General features: G+C 43.2%; 1 protein-coding gene across 1 annotated transcript in view; it reads left to right on the top strand.

Moving 5' to 3' along the window:
* The window catches only part of plppr5b (phospholipid phosphatase related 5b), a 34,980-nt gene that overhangs the window by 8,516 nt on the left and 5,421 nt on the right, over positions 1-21,043 (top strand). Inside the window, exons 2-5 of the mRNA XM_088321965.1 lie at positions 4,484-4,616; positions 13,112-13,362; positions 17,413-17,589; positions 19,426-19,560. Coding sequence (XP_088178091.1) covers positions 4,484-4,616; positions 13,112-13,362; positions 17,413-17,589; positions 19,426-19,560 — 696 coding nt within the window. The remainder of the gene's footprint in view (positions 1-4,483; positions 4,617-13,111; positions 13,363-17,412; positions 17,590-19,425; positions 19,561-21,043) is intronic.

Genomic DNA, 21,043 nt, shown 5'->3' with positions numbered 1-21,043 from the left:
CCTCTCAACGCGGAGGAGCAGTGGCTCTACTCCGAGTCCCTCCCGGATGACTGAGCTTCTCACCCTATCTCTAAGGGAGAACCCAGCCACCCTGCGGAGGAAACTCATTTCGGCCGCTTGTATCCGGGATCGAGTTCTTTCGGTCATGACCCAAAGTTCATGACCATAGGTGAGGGTAGGAACGTAGATCGACCGGTAGATCGAGAGCTTTGCCTTTCGGCTCAGCTCCCTCTTCACCACGACAGACCGGTACAGGGTCCGAATGACGGCAGACGCTGCACCGACCCGTCTGTCGATCTCCCGTTCCATCCTACCCTCACTCGTGAACAAGACCCCAAGATACTTGAACTCCTCCACTTGGGGCAAGACCTCCTCCCCGACACGGAGGGAGCATACCACCCTTTTCCGACTGAGAACCATGGCCTCGGACTTGGAGGTGCTGATCCCCATCCTGGCCGCTTCACACTCGGTTGCGAATCGCTCCAGCGAGAGCTGAAGATCACGGGCTGAGGAAGCCAACAACACCACATCATCTGCAAAAAGCAGTGACGCAATGCTGAGGCCCCCAAACCGGACTCCACCCCCGCCAAGGCTGCGCCTAGAAATTCTGTCCATAAAAGTTATGAACAGAATCGGTGACAAAGGGCAGCCCTGGCGGAGCCCAACCCTCACCGGGAACGAATCCGACTTACTGCCGGCAATGCGGACCAGACTCTGGCACCGGGCATACAGGGACCGCACAGCACGGATAAGACTGTGCGGTACCCCATACTCCCGAAGCACCCCCCACAGGGCCTCCCGAGGAACACGGTCGAATGCCTTCTCCAAGTCCACAAAACACATGTAGACCGGACAGGCAAACTCCCATGCACCCTCAAAGACCCTGAAGAGTGTATAGAGCTGGTCCAGTGTTCCACGGCCAGGACGAAAACCACACTGTTCCTCCTGAATCCGAGATTCGACTTCCTGGCGGACCCTCCTCTCCAGTACCCCTGAATAGACCTTACCAGGGAGGCTGAGAAGTGTGATTCCCCTGTAGTTGGAACACACTCTCCGGTCCCCCTTCTTAAAGACGGGAACCACCACCCCAGTCTGCCAGTCCAGAGGCACTGTCCCCGATGTCCACGTGATGTTGCAGAGGCGCGTCAACCATGACACGCCCACAACATCCAGAGCCTTAATGAAGTCTGGGCGGATCTCATCGACCCCCGGGGCCCTGCCACCGAGGAGTTTTTTGACAACCTCGGTGACTTCAACCCCAGTGATACGAGAGCCCAACCCAGAGTCCTCAGGCTCTGCTTCCCCAGAGCAAGACGTGCCGGTGGAATTGAGGAGGTCTTCGAAGTACTCCGCCCACCGATTTACAACGTCCCGGGTCGAGGTCAGCAGCGCCCCATCGGCACTATACACAGTGTCGATGGCACACCGCTTCCTCCCCCTAAGACGTCGGATGGTGGACCAGAATTTCCTCGAAGCCATTCGGAAGTCGGCTTTCATGGCCTCGCCAAACTCCTCCCACGCCCGAGTTTTTGCCTTGGCAACCGCCAAAGCCGCATTCCGCTTGGCCAGCCGATACCTGCCAGCTGCTTCCAGAGTCCCACAGGCTAGGAAGGCCCGATAAGACTCCTTCTTCAGCTTGACGGCATCCCTCACCGCCGGTGACCACCAACGGGTCTGAGGGTTGCCGCCGCGGCAGGCACCGACTACCTTGCGGCCACAGCTCCGATCAGCCGCCTCGACAATGGAGGCGCGGAACATAGTCCACTCAGACTCAATGTCCCCCGCCTCCCTCGGGACATGGGCGAAGTTCTGCCGGAGGTGTGAATTGAAACTTCTTCTAACAGGAGATTCTGCCAGCCGTTCCCTACAGACCCTCACAACACGCTTGGGTCTGCCGGGTCGGGCCGGCATCTTCCCCCACCATCGAAGCCAACTCACCACCAGGTGGTGATCAGTTGAAAGCTCCGCCCCACTCTTCACCCGAGTGTCCAGAACATGCGGCCGCAGGTCTGATGAAACGATGACAAAGTCAATCATCGAACTACGGCCTAGGGTGTCCTGGTGCCAAGTGCACATATGGACACCCTTATGTCTGAACATGGTGTTCATTATGGACAGACCGTGACGAGCACAGAAGTCCAATAACGAAACACCACTCGGGTTAAGGTCAGGGGGGCCGTTCTTCCCAATCACGCCCCTCCAGGTCTCACTGTCATTGCCCACGTGAGCGTTGAAGTCTCCCAGCAGTACGAGGGAGTCCCCAGGGGGCGCGCTCTCAAGTACACCCTCTAAGGACCCCAAGAAGGGTGGGTACTCCGAACTGCTATTTGGTGCATAAGCACAAACAACAGTCAGGACCCGTCCCCCCACCCGAAGGCGGAGGGAGGCTACCCTCTCGTCTACCGGGGTGAACCCCAACGTACAGGCGCCGAGCCGTGGAGCAATTAATATGCCCACACCGGCTCTGCGCCTCTCACCACGGGCAACTCCAGAGTGGAAGAGAGTCCAACCCCTCTCGAGAGGACTGGTACCAGAGCCCAAGCCGTGCGTAGAGGTGAGTCCGACTATATCTAGTCGGAATTTCTCAACCTCACGCACCAACTCGGGCTCCTTCCCTGCCAGAGAGGTGACGTTCCATGTCCCAAAAGCCAGTTTCTGTAGCCGGGGATCGTCGCGCCAGGGACCCCTCCCTTGGCTGCTACCCAGCTCTCTGCGCACCCGACCCCTTTGGCCCCTCCTACAGGTGGTGAGCCCATGGGAAGAGGGTCCCACGTCGTCCCTTCGGGCTGTGCCCGGCTGGCCCCCGTGGGTAAGGGTCCGGCCACTAGGCGCTCGCCAGCGGACCCCACCTCCAGGCCTGGCTCCAGAAGGGGGCCCCGGTAACCCGCGTCCGGGCGAGGGAAATCGAGGACCAAAGTTTTCTCTCATCATTAGGGGTCTTCTGATCTGTGTTTTGTCTGGCCACTCACCTAGGACCTGTTTGCCATGGGTGACCCTACCAGGGGCTTAAAGCCCCCGACAACATAGCTCCTAGGATCATTGGGACACACAAACTCCTCCACCACGATAAGGTAGCAGATCAAGGAGGATGGCTAACCACCATGTTTTGCTAAATGATTGAGACATTAAAAATTTATTGTAAGGGTAACACAAAAGTATGTAATGTGTTTTGAGCTTTTCAGCTTTTATTTCAATTGAATGGGGAAATTGTACACTGGAGACTCTCTCCCTTTTTCTTCTCATTTTCTCTGTCTCTTTCATTCGATCTGTTTCACTCTCACTCTTTTTTTCTCCCCCCGCCTCTCTCTCTCTTCCTTGTTCCCTGTGGTTCTTCCTTTTTTTTCACCTTTTATCTCTCTTTCATTCTTTCTTTCCTCCCTACTTAATTTCCTTTTTAAATTTTATCTCTCTAGCTTCCTCTTTTGCTCTCTTTATCTTTGTCTCTTTCATTTTCTCTTTCTTTTTTTTTCTGGCGTCCCTCATTCTCTCTCTTTCTCTGTTTTTTGTTTTTGTCTTTTCTTTCTTATTTTTCTCTCTCTTTGTTCTCTCATTCTTTTGCTTTTGTATTCACTGTCACTTTTTTTTACTTTCTCTCCCTTTTCTCTTTTTCTTCCCCTTTTCCATTTTTTCTCACTATCTTACTCTTTTATTCTTTCTTTCTCCCCTTCTTACTTTCCTCCCTAATCTCTATATCTCTTGCACTTTCTTTGTCCCTTTCTTTCTCTCGCTCTCAATCTGTACCTCTCACTTTCTCTCTCTCTTTTTGTCTTCTGTTCTCTCACTCTTTCTCTATTTTCTTTTTCTCTCTCATCCTTTCTCTCTTGATCTCTCTGGTACATTTTCTTTTCTCTCTTCGTCTGTCACTTTCCTTTTCTCTCTATTTCTTCCATCTTTTTCTTTCTTTTTTTTATCACTTCCTTTCTCTCTTTCCTTTCTTTGTAATCACTTAATACTGTATCTCACTTTTTCTCTTTCTTTGTGCCTTTATCTCTCTCTCTTGCTTTCTTTCTCTCTCTTATTGTCTCTTGTTCTCTCACTCTTTCTTTGTATCTTTCTGCTCTTGTTCTTTCTCTCTCTGTGTCACATTTTCTCTCTTTTTGTCCCTCTCTTCTTTTCTCTCTTTTTCTGTCTTTCTCTCATTTTTTCCACTTTATTTCTCTTTCATTCTTACTTTCGTTCTCTCTTTTTTTGTCAATTTCTATTTCTCTCTCTCTAGTTCTCTCCCTTTATCTATCTCCTTCTCTACCTTTCTCTCTTTCTTTCTGTCTCTTTAATCTACTATTTCGGCCCCCGTGAGAGTTTTCTTTCTACCATGTGGCCCCCGAACTAAAGTGATTTTGACACCCCTGTCTTAGAATGATACCGCCGTAGTTGCTTGCTACAGCTTGTTCTCACCTCCTACGCAATCTTTTGCTTGTTATTGTTAGACAAGAAAATAGCACACACCCAAGAAAATATTCCGTTTTATTTCCATTTTAAACAGATCACAATAACAGAGACGGTGCTATTTCTGGTCCAGTACACATCCAAAGAGTTTGACCACTCTGAGAAGACAGTTGCCACGGGAGACTGCTGTTACCTCAACCCGCTGGTGCGCAGGACATTTCGGTTCCTCGGTACGTCAAATATTTTACATTTTCAAACTGGTAAATGAAGTTTAATGAGCTCCTGTTCAGATTTATTTGTCTGTCGTCAAAATACACATAGGACTGTCATGATTACTCATTGCCCTCACCTGTGCCCGCTCATTTGGTGCCAGCTGTTGCTCGTTGCCTGATTGATTCCCCTCTTATTCAAACTCAGTACTCCAGTCACTCTTGGTCAGTCCGTCAGCGAACCTCCGCATACGCAAGGCAAGCACTTTGACTCTGGCTCCCGACTGTCCCGTCCTCATCCGTATCTTGCTAGTCTGTCCCTGACTTTCCGTTCGTCTCCGGCTCCCCTACTTTGCCATTCCTTCGACAATGCTCTGATCTCCCGCTCCGGCTACTTGACCCGTTTTGGCACACCGACCACTTTCCGATCGCCCGTCACGGTCACTCCACTCACTTCCGCATTCCGACCACGCTCTGATCCCGTGAGCTCCCTGCTCCTCCTGCCCAGCGATCTCTGGATCGCTGGCGTTTGTTTCCCCGCACCCTATATCCTCGATTCTACAATAAAGCTTTGTGTGAAACGTTACGCGTTTTGGGTCTACCATCTGTTCTGGTTCCGACAATGACCCAGGGTAGAAAAACATCCGGGATTGGTGTCAATCAAGCTAATTTTCAATCGGCAAGAATTGGCAAAATAGATGCTTCTTGAAAATACCCCCAAAATAAATAAGTTGCTGAAAAATAAGCTTTGATAAAGCGCTTCATCACCACCACAACATAGTTCACCAAAACAGCGCTGAAGCAACATTGACAGTTTTTTAAGTGGGAGTATAAAGGGAATCAGCGCAAACGGTATTATTTATTTACATTGAGGTTTCTGTTGAAAATGAAGCGCTTCATCTCCAACCAAACATAGTTCAACAGGACAACGCTAAAGCAACACTGCTGTTTTTCAGTAAATGAGAGCATAAAGGAAAAGGGGGCACACAATATAAGCTTTATAATAAATGTTTGTGGTTAGCGCACAGCCCCACGGTGCAGAGGCTCAGGGCTCAAGTCCATCTCCTGCAGCCTTCCTGTGTGGAGTTTGCATGTTCTCCCCATGCCTGCGTGGGTTTCCTCCCGCATTCCAAAAGCATGCATGACGGGTTAATTGGCCGGTTTAAATTGTCCCTACGTGTGAATGAGCGAGTGAATTGTCTGTCCCTGTGTGCCCTGTGACTGGCTGGCAACCAGTTCTGGGTGTCCCCTGCCCACTGCCCGAAGATAGCTGGGATGAGCTCCAGTACTCCCGTGACCCTACTGAGGATAAGCGGTGAACATAAGCGGTGGACTTGCTCCCTCATATCTTTCAGATTTAATCTCCCCCTATGTTCCTGTCCGGAACCTTCGCTCTGAAAATGCTGGTCTACTAGTGATCCCAAGAGCCAAGAAGAAATCCACAGGTTCGAGAACGTTCTCCATTTGGGCCTCAGTGCTGTGTTATGCTCTTCCCCTTGAGATTCAAGCTGCAACCTCTGCGGAAACGTTTAAATCTAAGCTTAAAATACACTACTATTCTATAGCATATGGATAACCTATATTTTATGTTGACAATATCTGTCTATTTTTTGCCCTCATGTAGGTTTTAGATCAGGGGATGGTGTCATATCAGTCTGTGGTTTGCAATAATCTGTGGTCTGTGAAGCCCTTTGAGACTCTTTGTGATTAAGGGCTCTTCAAAAAAAACATGATTTGACTTGACTTGACATAATGTATAGATGGATGGATAAATAAATGTTTGTTTGCATTGTTGTTTCATGGTGAAAAACGAAGCGCTTCATCTCCACCCAAACATAGTCCGCCAAAAAAGCAACACTCAAGTTGTCAGTGTGAATCATACTCCTTAAACCGCATTTACTATTTATTTATTGATTAATTTTAATAATAACTATTATTATTGTATTATAATATGTATTATACATATCGATGTATTTTCCAAACGAAGTGGTTCATGGTCACCTGAACATAGTTCACCAATCTAATTTTTAGTGGACAAGGATCCGCAACAAAATGAGCCCCAAAATACATTGGCTTCTTATAATAAAATTACACACTTCAGTCACATTATTGCAGTCTCTCATTTAATTTTTTTTTTACGACAAAATAAAAGAATCCTTTGTTTGCTAGGTTCTTTATAACATATTTATTACAAAGGCAAGAACATTCCCTTTGATCCTTTGCGCCTGTTTGAACATTATGCAGATACACATTTCCAGGCATAATACATTCCTCCTTGGGAATTACTCTTTGCACGAATAATATTATACTCCTTCACATGCATTCAAGTTTCAAAAGTCACATTTTCTACAAACATTCGCGCTACAGGAAAGCGCCTCCCGCGGCTTATTCGATGGGACGAGCTGAATTATGTTCACGCCCTAATAAGCAATTTGGGGAGGTGAAGGATGGCCAGCTAGAAAGCAGCAGTCATCCGGAAAACACAAAGCGCCTGAGTTTAGAGGGCTTTAGAGGACAGAATTAGAACGCCGAGCCTCGTTTGCAAGTGAGTCACACGGGGGCTTGACAAAATCTATTTCATGCTTGTTAAAAACGGACTTGTCAACATCTGGAGGTTCACATTGCTGCTGTGACAAAATAGAATGAAGGCCTTACTGCACATGAGTGAGGGGAATTAGCTATGGGTCGCTTCGTGACCGAAACGGCTCCATGAGCTGGCTCTTTAAACTGATAGAAGGGAGCCGGCTTCCCACCGATCTATGGTAAACGACCGTTCGAAAGTCGAATTTGTTGCTTCAGTGCTATATTTTCAATGAAATGTATGTTTAAGGTTTATATAAGTGTGTCTAGGTTTTAGATCAGGGGATTGTGTAATAATAGTCTGTAGTTTGCAGTAATCTGTGGTCTGTGCAGCCTTTTGAAACTCCTTGTAATAAAGGGCTTTACAAGTCAAATTTATTTATATAGCCCTTAATCACAAAAATGTCTCAAAGGACTGCACAGGATTACAGTTACAAAATTACACAATTACCTGATCTTAAACCAGCATGCGGGCAAGGAAAACTCAAAAACCTCAGTGTGAGGAGAAAAGAGAAACCTTGAGAAAGGACCTCACATGTGGTAATCCCCCTTCCAGGATTGACCAGGGTGAATTACAATTAGCATTACTGTACACATAATAGTAAACATAAGGTAAGATGTTGAAAATTTCCGGAAAGTGCATGACATCAACGACGCCCCCAGCCTGCAAATCAGTCCAGAAAGTCTATGACGGCCACGACGCTGCCTCCCGTCTCTGCCAGCTGGTAAATGCAGGGGTTGACATGCTGCACGTCAGACGCTGGTCCGCTGACCCATCCCAAATCATCCTTCTCCTTCGTATCAGCCAGGCAGGCGTCGGAAAAAGACAGGACAAAACAGAATATGAGGTGGGCATCAATCATATGCTTTGGAATAGAAGTGTGTCTTAAGCCTCGATTTAAAAACTTCCCGCTGAGGTTGCAGATCTTATCTCCAGAGGCAGGGCGTTCCATAACACCGGGGCCCGGATGGAGAACGCTCTCGAGCCCGCAGACTTCTTGGCTCTCGGAGTCACAAGTAGACCGGCATTTTCCGAGCGCAGACTCCGTGCAGGAACATAGGGGGAAATCAAATCGGAGAGATAAGAGGGTGCAAGCCCATGCAAACATTTATATGTTAATAAGAGAACCTTAAAGTCACATCTTAAGTGGACTGGGAGCCAGTGCAAGTTGGCCAATACAGGAGTAATATGCTCAAACTTTTTGGTCTTAGTCAAAAGTCTAGCTGCCGCATTCTGAACCAGCTACAAACTTTTAACGCTAGACATCGGGAGACCAGAAAGCAATACATTACAGTAATCAAGCCGAGAAGTAATAAACGCATGAATTAAAATCTCTGCATCTGATTGGGACAGCATCGAACGAATCTTCGCAATATTACGGAGGTGGTAGAAAGCTATTCTAGTAATATTTTTCACGTGTAACTGAAACGACAGATTAGGATCAAATATAACACCTAGATTTTTGACCGAGTCACTATGGGTGATATTACATTTGTCTAGGTTCAGGGTAGTGTTTGGAAACAACTGACGACAGTGAGCTGGACCAATAATCAACATTTCAGTTTTTTCTGGGTTAAGGCGTAAAAAATTATTTGACATCCATCTTTGAATCTCAGTAAGGCAAGCCTCCAGATTTCTAAAACTTAAATGTCCAGTTTTTTCCAGTGGCACATACAGTTGAGTGTCATCTGCATAGCAATGGAAACTAATATTATACTTGCGGATAATGTCACCAAGCGGGATCATATAAATACTAAAAAGAAGGGGGCCAAGTACAGAGCCTTGAGGAACACCACAAGGGACATTAGATTGTTTAGAGGTCAGATTGCCATAGTTAACACATTGCATCCTGTCTGACAGGTAGGACCTAAACCACGAGAGTACAGTTCCTGAGATACCAATGCGTTCTAGACGAACCAATAATATGTTGTGGTCGACCGTATCAAAAGCAGCGCTGAGATCCAGCAGCAGTAACATTGATGAGGCACCAGAATCTATTGTTAAAAGGAGATCATTGGTTACTTTAGCAAGGGCTGTCTCAGTAGAATGATTTAAGGCTTGTATAAGTAACCTGTATTGTTTTGTGCTAAAATATTCCATTAAATAATATGCTCTATAAAGATAAATAAAGTTACTTACTTTTGGAAGATGAGCTTCAATGGTTAGGCGACTTCCTCCTCTGTGGTAGAAAGTGGCCCAAAAAAAAAGCGGGCCAACCGTTTCTTAACCGCATCAATCTTTCTTATTCCACTTCTTCTTTCAAAAGAACCGGCTTGCCTCATATTTACAGTTCACACTAACCATATTGAATGGATGCACAAGATCCATCCATCCATTATCTGCACCGCATTCACACCTAGGGACAATTTGGACCGGCCAATTAACTTGACACTCAGCATCTATTATCTGCACCGCTTATCTTCAGTAGGGTCGCGGGTGTGCTGGAGGCCATCCCAGCTATCTTTGGGCAGTGGGCAGGGGACACCCTGAACTGGTTGCCAGCCAGTCGCAGGGCACACAGAGACAGACAATTCACTCGCGCATTCACACCTAGGGACAATTTGGACCGGCCAATTAACTTGACATGCATGGTTTTGGAATGTGGGAGGAAACCAGAGTGCAGAGAACATGCAAACACCACACAGGACGTTCGATCTCTTGACCTCATAACTGTGCTGCACACGCGCTAACCACTGCAGCACCGTGCTGCCCTGGATGCACAAGATATTAAACAATAAAAATGTTAAAAGTTCTTAGCGCGCTGGAGACACAGTATAGGATGTTTACACACAAACTAGGAAGAGGAAGCCAGATTTCTTCTTCGGGGGGGATGCTGGGTGACCTTTCACAGCGCCACACGCCGGTAGTGGCGGAAACAAGCACTACAGTAATGTCCTGTACTTGTAAAAGGTGCACAAAACAAAATCTAAATTACAGCAATGTCCAAGTATTTTTCGACATCCCGAAAAAAAATGTTTGTATTTACCGTTTTCGTAAGTCGAATGGTCGTAAGTAGGGGAGCGTCCGTATATAGCGCTTTTCAAGTCACTAAAAACCTCCCAAAGCGCTTTACCATGTGCTTCACACTTACCTATTCTCTCACACACACTCAACTAAAATCTTTTCTATTCGTGCAAAAAAAATCATCCTCCTTTATTTTGATGAATCCGTCTTCATTGTTTTCAGTTCCATCAAGAAGTTATAGTCTATCAGTCTATAAGTCCAGCCTGTCTCTTCATATTTCTGGCATAAGTTTAAATTCTGACTAGGGCTAAAAGAGAAGCGGGGGACACATGGGAATTTTTTCTTCACCTTCTTGTTGCGATACTTGTGTTACCACCCAGTAGCCAATCACAATTTGTGGAACCGCTGACGTTACCTTACGCTTTTTGAAGGTCAACTCGGAATCTGATTGGCTAAAGCAAGTCATTTTATGCCTTAGGGCCTGCAGAACTGGTTGTGAATGCCCCCAGGAAGAACTTTGGCTCTGACATCAAGTAATGGCTAAAATGTGATTGGTTAAATGGATAAATAGGAAAGCACACATCTGGAAGCAGCGTAGGGGAAAAGCATTGAATTATTTAAGTAATAACGGGGCCATTTTCTTTGTCGCTTGGATTAAAATGGATATTTTGTGTGTTCCTAAGGAATCCTGTGGTCAGAAAATGTATTCTTGCATATCATAGTTTATTTGTTGTTGTTTTTTTTAACTTGCATGTATTGTGTCATGTTTTTTTAAGGATTCTTTGTTGCTTAACTTTAAAGTTGTTTGCATAATACCATTGTAATCCATTCAAATGTATTTGTAAGGCGCTTTTCAGGCAAGAAATTTGTGACTCAAAGTGCTGTATAAAAACATTCAGTGTGCGATAAGACAATAAAATCCCCTCCTTTATCCCTACTCAACCACCTAAAAGATGTCATACAGACACACACTGGTTAAAATACAATTGAAAATAAAGAGTTAAAGAAATAAAATGTGATTATGAAAAGGCACAGATTAACCATGTGAGGAAAGGGACCTGAGGGGGAGTTCTCCACACTGATAGGGATGGCAGCAGCCAGCCAAAAGAGGAAACACTAAAATATATAGAAATATAGATGAAAACAACTGGGATACAAAACATAAAAATGTGAAATAAAAGTAACTTATGATACAGTAAAAGATTAGAATTTCAACAAATCAAAGTTAAATTAAAAAATGTTCATTCAAAAGCCATATTAAAAAAGTGGGTTTTGGGCCTCCTCTTAAAAATATCATGGCTACCACAGCAGACCGTTCCATATGTGTTGAACGATTGAAATAGTTTAAAATGGGTAAAAGTAGGTGGCAGGCTGAAAAAAATAAAGGATAATATAATAGTATAGTACAGTTTTAAAATTAGTTATGAATCTATTAGTTGCACTATGTTTCATTATTATTGATAATACATCGATAAAAGAGCCGTTTGGGAGTCGAAAGAACCGACTCTTTAGAGAGCTAGGCCAAAAGAGAGGGTTTTCTAAATAGGGCCGGAATACTTTTTTTAGCAAACGTACTGGCTCTATGGGCTGGCTCTTTGTAGTGATCGATGGGAGCCGTTCCATTAATGGGAATTCTGGATGTTTTTAAGAGTCGGCTCAGGAGTTGGCTCTCCTTCCAGATAGTGATGTGTCATGGGCGAAAGGAACAGTTCTATAAGCCGGCTCTTTGAAGTCCATGATGAAGCTGGGTACCCTTAAGGTAGCAAAGTGTCATAAGCGAACGGAACGCTCATTTGGCCTCACTCTGTCATCATGGATATATACAATTCAAAATATATCAATATATCAAATGCTCATATTTATTAAAGTTCTTTCTCATTTTACTTCACAATTTTTGGATTTCCTTTTTAGAAATTTCAGAATTTTCACATGATAATACTGATATCATTAATGCAATTAGTATGTAAGATATTACTATGTTGAGCATCTGCAAATCCAGAGTGAGGCACACAATTGTCAAGCCTCATTGCAGAAATAATTATAGTATGTGATTGGATTCCACAATTCACTGGTTAGTAACTCTACTGTAATATAGTATAGTATAGTATAGTATAGTATAGTATTGTATAGTATAGTATAGTATAGTATAGTATAATAAGTGACGTTCAGTCAGGGGAGGCAGGTTAGTCACAGCCTCACCTGTCATCATGGAAATCTTATCTTAAAGTTAACCTATTTGTAAATCCTGAAATCTGAGCATGTGTTTGTGTTTGTACGTGGTTTATAGGCTCGGAAACAACTGAACAGATTTTTGCAAGAATTAACACAGTTGTACTTTAGGCTTCTGGGAGTGTTTTTAGCGAGGTTTCATGACAAGGCACTCCCAATAAATACCAACAAAATCGACAGACATCTGCTTTCGTGTAGGAACAGCTCTGGAGCTGCATGCGGCCATGCAGCTCTTTGGCACTCCCTAGTGGCTTCCTGTTGCTTTTTCAACAAAACAAAGGCCCGACAAGCTAGTCCAAGTAAAATGCCTGGCAAATATGTGTAAATATAAATTGAAATATATATCAATTGCAAATGTTTATTCAGTTTTAATCTCATCTGACTGAGTTTTAAGGTTTTCTTTTTTTTTTAATTGCTAAATTTAATACTATATTATGAATACACTTAGTATATAATGCATTGCTGTGTTGAACATCTGCATATGCTATGTGAGGCACACAATACTCTTGCCTCATGACAGAGAGAGATAGTGAGACCAAGGATCTTGATTTGGCACAAACCTGAGCCCCCAACAATAGAATTAGTATAAGCAAGCAGGGCAAGCCATCCAGTCATTATTTCCTGGTATTACGGAATGTATGTTTTCATAGACTGTCAGGTTCACATGAAAAATCCATATTTGCAAGAGTGTACCTCATAGACCAGAAATGATATCCATATATCTTGTCCATTTTTCAAGCAGGAGTTTACACGTTCGGCCTCTTCACGGTGGACATTTTCGTCAACGCGGGACAGGTTGTGACGGGGAATTTGGCGCCGTATTTCATGACCATCTGCAAACCCAACTACACGGCGTTGGGTTGCCACCAGGCACTGCGCTACATCACCCAGCGGGAGGCTTGCACGGGAAACCAGAACGAAATTATGCAAGCCCGAAAGACTTTCCCATCCAAGGAGGCGGCCCTCAGCATCTACGCTGCCCTCTACCTGGCTGTGAGTCGCGCTAGCCCAATTTTCTCGGATATATTCGGGTACTATGTTTTAATGTTCTAAACTCAAAGTACCAGAAACACTTCATAGTTTTTATTAAGGCAGGGGTCTCGAGGCTCGATTACCATGGAGCTAGGGTCTGGGTGAGGTTGGGCCAAATTGGGTTTTCCACAAAAAGTTTTAGTCCCGCTAACCCAATTTTCTCTGATATTTTCAGGTACTGTGTTTTAATGTTCCAAATTCAAAGGATTTAATGTTCCTTATATGTACCAGAAACACTTCATCATAGCTTGTCTTAAGACAGGGGTCTCAATACTCGATTACCATGGGAGCCGCCGGAGCTAGGGTCTGGGTGAGGTTGAGCCAAATTGGGTTTTCCACAAAAAGTTTGAGTCGGGCTAACCCAATTTTCTTTGATATTTTCGGGTACTGTTTCTTAATGCTCCAAATTCACAGGATTTGATTTACTGTTCCTGATATGTACCAGAAACACTTCATCATAGCCTGTCTTAAGGCAGGGGTCTCAATACTCAATTACAATGGGGGCCACCGGAGCTAGGGTCTGGGTGAGGTTGGGCCAATATGGGTTTTCCACAAAAAGTTATAATCGCGCGAACCCAATTTTCAGGTACTTTGTTTTAATGTTCCAAATTCAAAGGATTTACTGTTCCTGATATGTACCAGAAACACTTCATCATAGCTTTTATTAAGGCAGGGGTCTCAATACTCGATTACCATGGGAGCCGCCGGAGCTAGGGTCTGGGTGAGGTTGGGCCAAATTGGGTTTTCCACAAAAAGTTTTAGTCCCGCTAACCCAATTTTCTCTGATATTTTCAGGTACTGTGTTTTAATGTTCCAAATTCAAATAATTTAATGTTCCTGATATGTACCAGAAACACTTCATCATAGCTTGTCTTAAGACAGGGGTCTCAATACTCAATTACCATGGGAGCCGCCGGAGCTAGGGTCTGGGTGATGTTGGGCCAATTAGATTTTCCACAAAAAGTTTGAGTCGCGCTAACCCAATTTTCTCGGATATTTTCGGGTACTGTCTTTTAATGTTCCAAATTCACAGGATTTACTGTTCCTGATATGTACCATAAACACTTTCTCATAGCTTGTGTTAAGGCAGGTGTCTCAAACTCGATTAACCTGGGGACCGTTGGTGCTAGGGTCCGGGTGAGGTTGGGCCAAATTGTGTTTACCACAAAAAGTTTGAGTCGCGCTAACCCAATTTTCTCGGATAATTTAGGGTACTGTGTTTTAATGTTCCAAACTCAAAGAATTTACTGTTCCTGATATGTACCAGAAACACTTCATCATAGCTTGTCTTAAGACAGGGGTTTCAATACTCGATTACCATGGGGGTCGCCGGAGCTAGGGTCTGGGTGAGTTTGGGCCAAATTGGGTTTTCCACAAAAAAATGTAATAAAAACATGAACCTGTTTTATTGGGTTGTATTGTACTAAATGACCACCATAGCAATAGAGGCATGTGCTAGGGTATGTTTTTAAATGATTATCGATTAAAAAAAAATGTTTTCCCTATGTGTTTGTAATTTGGGTCACCTCAAGTTCCGTGACAACAGCGCGTGTCAAAAAGCCTCACGGAGAAGCACGAGGGTGAGAGAGGATGACACACACAAAAAAAAAAGCCCAAAAAGAAGAAAACTGCTCGTGGACAATTTTACAGGAGAAGTGTCACTTTGATTTAGCTGCTTTGGCCCTTTGCGTGCGCTCAAATGTGGGTGCAGCATTCAGATATGGGTCACATTAAAAAAATAAAAGGGGGGGGGGTCTCCACCAAAAAAGGAAACACGTACATAGTTTTGTCAACTTATTTTTTGTTCATGTTTTTTTCCAAAATGAAGTGCTTCATTTCCACCCAAACATAGTTCAACAAAAGACAGAGCTAAAACAACACTGACGTTTTTTCAGTAAACAGGATTTAAGGGGAATGGTGCCCTCAATATTGTTTATTCTTTATGTCTAGGGTGTCAAACTCGTTTTAGCTGGGGGCCACAAATACTATAAACAAATCTCCCGGGGGCTGGACTAGTAAGTTTAGGAGAAAGAGAGAGGGAGAAAAAGACAGAGAAAGAGAGGGAGGGAAAGAGAGAGCGATAAACAGATAGGGAGAACAAGGGAGACAGAGTGACAGTGAGAGAAAAAGAGAGAGCAGAATAAAGATATAAATGGAGAACAAGGGGGAGATGAATATAGAGAGAAAAAAAAGTGAAAAAAGAGAAAGATAAAAAGAATAAGAGAAGTGAAACGACAGAAAGAAAATGAGTCAGCAGGAGAAAAAGAGACAAAGTGAGGTGAGAGAGAGAGAGAGAGGTCGAAAAAGGGAAAGAAAGAGAAAAATAGAAAGAGAATTAAAGTGTAAATTAGAGAGAGAAAATAGAAAGAGAGCAAGACAGAGAAAAAGCAAGAGTTAGAGAGTGAGAGAGAAATAGAGAAAAGAGAAAAAGAGAGAGAAAGAGAAAGTGAACAGGAGAAAGAAAAAGAGAGAGGAATAAATAAAAAAAGAAGTGAGTCAGAGAGAAATGGAGAAATACTACCGCAATTGTTTTGCAAGTGTTAACTGGCCTTGGTGACATCCGGTGGAAATATTTAAAACTACAGCTCATTTTCCTCTTGCGCTTCTCTCTCTGTTGTCTTGCGGGACGGATTTAAACCATTGGTGGGCCTTATCTGGCCCGCAGGACGCCTGTTTGACACCCGTGCTTTATGTGGATTTCTTGTCCAAATGAAGCACTTCATCTCCACTTGTACATAGTTCACTGAGCTGAATTTCAGTCGAATTTGGCAATATTACTGCTCCTTGAAAACACCCCAAAAATAAATTCGCTGTCGAAAAACGAACGTCAGATAAACAAAATGAAGCGCTTCATCACGGCCTCAACATAGTTTATCAGGACGGCGCTAAAGAAGGCTTGAAGTTGTTTCAGAAAGTGAGAGAATAAAAGATTTTTTTCCCAAAATGAAGCACTTCATCTCCAACCCAACATAGTTTACCAAGACTGGTTTAAGGATGGACAGCGTACACAATATTATCAATTAACTAATTATTTATTCATTTATTTATGTTGATGTATTTTCCAAATTGAGTTCTTTACCGTCACCTCAATATAGTTCAGCAATCTAATTTTCAGTTGACAGGAATTAGCAAAATGGCCGCTCTTTGAAAATACCCTCATAATAAATGAGCTTTTGAACCATGAACTGCTTCATCACCACCTCAACATAGTACAACAAGCAAATGTTCAGTTGACAAGAAAAATAGCCGCTCTTTGAAAATACCCTCAAAATAATTGTGCTACTGAAACATGAAGCGCTTCATCGCCACCTCGACATAGTTCACCAAGCAAATTTTCAGTTGACAAAAACTCCCAAAATGGCCGCTCTTTGAAAATACCTTCAAAATAAATGAGCAATTGAAACATGAAGCGCTTCATCGCCATCTCAACATAGTTCACCAAGCACATTTTCAGTTGACAGGAACTCCCAAAATGGCCGCTCTTTGAAAATACCCTTAAAATAAACAAGCTATTGAAACATGAAGCGCTTCATCGCCATCTCAACATAGTTCACCAAGCAAATTTTCAGTTGACAAGAATTCGCAAAATGGCCGCCCTTTGAAAATACACTCAAAATAATTGAGCTATTGAAACATGAAGCGCTTCATCTGCACCTCAACATAGTTCACCAAAACGGCGCTATAGCAAGTTTTTTTGTAAGAAAGTGAGAGAAGAAAAGAAAACAGTGAACACAGTGTTATTTACCAGTTCTGCATTTAAATTTAATTTTTTTTTAAATAAAGCGTTTCATCTCAACCCAAACATAGTCCAGGAAGACAATGGTAAAGCAACACTGACATTTTTCAGTAAATGAGGATAAAGGGGAACAGTTTACACAATATTATTTATTTAGTAATTCCTTTGATGTATTTTCCAAATGAAGCGCTTCACTGCCACCTGGACATAGTTCTCAACCCAAAAATGAAAAGAAAAACATATATACATTGAGAGTTTTGTCAACTTGCTTTCAGATGTACGTGACGTGCACAATCCACGTGAAAGGGACTCGGCTGGCCAAGCCGGTTTTGTCTTTGGCTCTGGTGTGTCTGGCCTTTCTTACCGGACTGAACCGCATCGCCGAATACCGAAACCACTGGTCCGACGTCATCGCCGGGTTCATGATCGGCACGGCCATTGCCACCTTCTTGGTGAGTTATCATTTTTATTTTTTAGAAAAAACAAAAATAATAAAGCAGACTATAGAAGACATTGATGATTGTACTCTGTCCTGCGGTCTGACGAGACCTTTATGCATTTATTTGGTTCAAATTGTTCTCTTTATGCGGGACTAGCTCAGAAAATTTGAATATCGGGATACAGTTCTTGAATTTCTGTAATGCAATTAGAAAAAATTCAAATCTCATACATTCATACAGTCTTATTCTTTTAATATTGCTGACTTAGATGTCCCTTCAAAATAATAGAATATCATGAGAAAGTAGACACATAGGTTGTAAACCATAATCTGCAATATTAAAATCATAAAAAACAAATTCATAATAATTCATTCTATTTGTAAAGAATTCAGAATGTATGACATTTTTTAAAAATTGCATTCCAGAAATGAAAGAACATTCTCACAATATTTTCTGAGACAGTCCTGTATTCAGAATTCCCTAGATCAGGGGGTCTCCAACCTGGTGCCTGAGGGCAGCTGAGGTGCCCGCGGACCTGTTATGAAAATACTCAACCAGTGCTCGGTCATTGTGATTTTTCTGAATTATGTTTTCCTGTGGAGTTCAATTGAGCCTACGTCCAAATTATATCCTTTCTTTTTTTCTTACTTTCTTTCTTTTTTTTCTTTTTCTCTCTCTCGTTTTATCGTCCGCTCTTTTTAGCTTTCATTATTTTTATTTTCCTCTTCTTCTCTCTCTCTTTTACTTTCCTTTCTTATCTCTTTCTATCTACACTCTGTTTTTATCTTTCTCTCTCTGTTTTTCCTCTGTTTGGCACGAACCAGGACAGGAAACAGTAATGGAGAACCCAATCGCGTAACATACTCCCAGTTTATTAGGGAGAGAAGGAATGCGCGCACACTCGATCCGGGGATCGATGGTCGCGGAAGTGGATTGAGATCCGAACAAAAGAGCTATCAAAATCAAACAGATCAGGCCGAAACTAAAACAGGATCAAACACAGGCAAATTCACAGACGTAGGCATTTCACACAGACTCTAACAGGAGTCTTGCAGACGCTCTGACAACTAACGTCTCAAAGGACCGCGTTCAAGTACTCCCAACAAGCAATCTGTCAACGCGTTTCAGCCAGTGTCCATGGGCAGGGCCAATTGGGCGCCGTGGCAACCGTGACAGAACTTGCGCCACACGGCTGGGTCCAATTGGGCGCCATGACAACCGTGACACTGTTTTTCGCTCCCTCTTATTTTCTTTCTTCGTTTTTCTCTTTCTCACTTGCTCTCTTGTTTTTTTCTCTCTCTTACTCTTTTTTTTTTCTTTTTGCGTCTCATTTCTTTCTTTTTTTCTACATAACCTGGGAGAAACATAGTAACATAAGCTGTAATTTTATAATTGCATATCAAACTGGATGCCCTTTGCACTAATAAGTAGCTCTCAGCTTGAAAACGGTTGGCGCCCCCTCCCTAGATTATCACAGTTTATTCATAACCACAAATTCAAAACCAATTTGATGAAAACGATTGATTTAGAAATAAATATAAAGAAACAGAACATGTCCGTTTTAAATAAAGGGGAAAACATATCTCCAGGATGAACCCCTTGGCCAAATGTTTTAACCCAATGTGGCCCCCGACTCCAAATACTTGCCCATGGTTTGTGTTCACTCACACACAATTGCTACATAAATAATGAGTTTGCTTTCCTGCATTTTTTACGTACCGGTATGACACAAAAATCTGTAAAAATCAAATCACGGAATATACACCCTAATGGATCTTTCTGCCCCCCGCTCCCCCCACATATGAAATATCTCATTTTGAATGGCGCTAATGCACACTTTGTGCTCAGGTGGTGTGCGTGGTCCATTATTTCAAAGGCAAGCTGCTTCTGAGCGAGGACGCGCCAACGGAATCCAACGCTGCCAGCTCCATTCTGAGCATGGGCCAAGTCCACAGTCCTCTGGAGAAATACCTGGCTTCGCAGGTGCTCTTCTTTCTATTGTTTTCAAATGTAAAAAACGGGTGGAATAGAAATCGTTCAGGTTTACTATTGATGGGTGTATGCTGTTTTTACTATTGGATAAATGCAAAGGAGATTTCATAGGAAGCCGGTTTGTCATTTTGTCTATGATGCACGGTTTGGATCAGAGGTGCCAAACATGTGACCCGCGGGGCGGATCAGGCCCGCCTAGGGATTCAATCCGGCCTTTGAGATGACGCTGAGAGAAGCGCAAGAGAAAAATGAGTTGCGGTTTTTAATGAGTAGCTGGACTACTTTGTCTCTCGCATTGTTTTTTTCACTCCTTTTCTCTAGCACTTTCTCTCTCGCTCTCTTTTCTAACTCTTTCTTGCTCTAATTTTTTCTCGTCCTCCCTCTCTCTCTTGCTTTCTTTTTTCTCTCTGTCTGTCTCAGTGTCTCTCATAGGATTGGTTTCCCTCTTTATCTCTCCTTTTCACTCTTTTTCTGTACATAAATTTCTTTCTTTCTCGTTGTTTTTGTTGTCTCTTACTTTCTTTCTTTCTCTGTCTGTTTCTCTCTAACTGTCTGTCATACAGTCTCTATCTCTCTCTCTGTCTCTCTCTCTCTGCCTCAAAAGTTTAAATGAGTTTGACACCCCTGGTGCTCACCATTGGCAGGGTGGATCTGCTTTTTAAACCTGGCAATCCTGAAGGGGGATGCCACGTGTGCGGTCCCTTCTCAAGGTTTCTTCATTTTCCTCATGAGTTTTTCCTTGTCTTCATGTTGGTTCCAGATCAGGGGAGGGTGTAATAATAGTCTGAAAAAGTAGTCTGTGTAATAACCTGTGAAGCCCTTTGAGACTCTTTGTGATTAAGGGCTATACAAATAAAAATGACTTGACTTGACTTAATAAAATCGGGCCAGGGGAAGACCTTTAGAACAGACTGTAATTATTGCTTTCTTGCACAGTCCTCTACTGTTCTCCCTGCAACTTCAAAATTCAGTGATGTCTTCTCTTCTTACTTTGAGTGTCTACTCAACTACAAACTTTGCAACTGTATGAAAAAAGGACATGGTGAGGCATGTAACAAATGTGTTTTAGGGGAAAAAAACAAGCTAAAAGACGAATGAATAAAGAAAGGAAATAAAATAATTGATGAGAAAAACGGGAGTTCCTAAAAACAAGTCTGCAGTCTTCGTTGGCCAAAAATCTCCAAACGGAATCGGGCTATCGTCCAGTAAGCCATTAAAATCGAATGTCTCATTTCAAAAACCATCTGCGAGACATTTCAGTTGCCTGAAGACGAAGAGAAAGAAATAATAAAAATAAAATCCCTTCGAATTAAATGTGGCAATGGTACGCACAGTCTAAAAATAGCCCAGCGAGGAAGCCTCGGAGCTCAACTGGCTGCACGCATAAAAAAACTGAGAGGGATGAAAGAAACATTCTCTTTTTCCTATTCCGATTTATATTTTAACGGACAAGTCCATTTTTTTATCGTTGCCG

Source organism: Urocampus carinirostris, chromosome 18 (genome assembly GCF_059441175.1).
Source record: "Urocampus carinirostris isolate Australia breed hairy pipefish chromosome 18, RoL_Ucar_1.0, whole genome shotgun sequence".
NCBI classification, from domain to species: domain Eukaryota; kingdom Metazoa; phylum Chordata; class Actinopteri; order Syngnathiformes; family Syngnathidae; genus Urocampus; species Urocampus carinirostris.
Note: the sequence above shows the minus strand (reverse complement) of the source record. Positions and strands in the feature narration are given on the sequence as shown.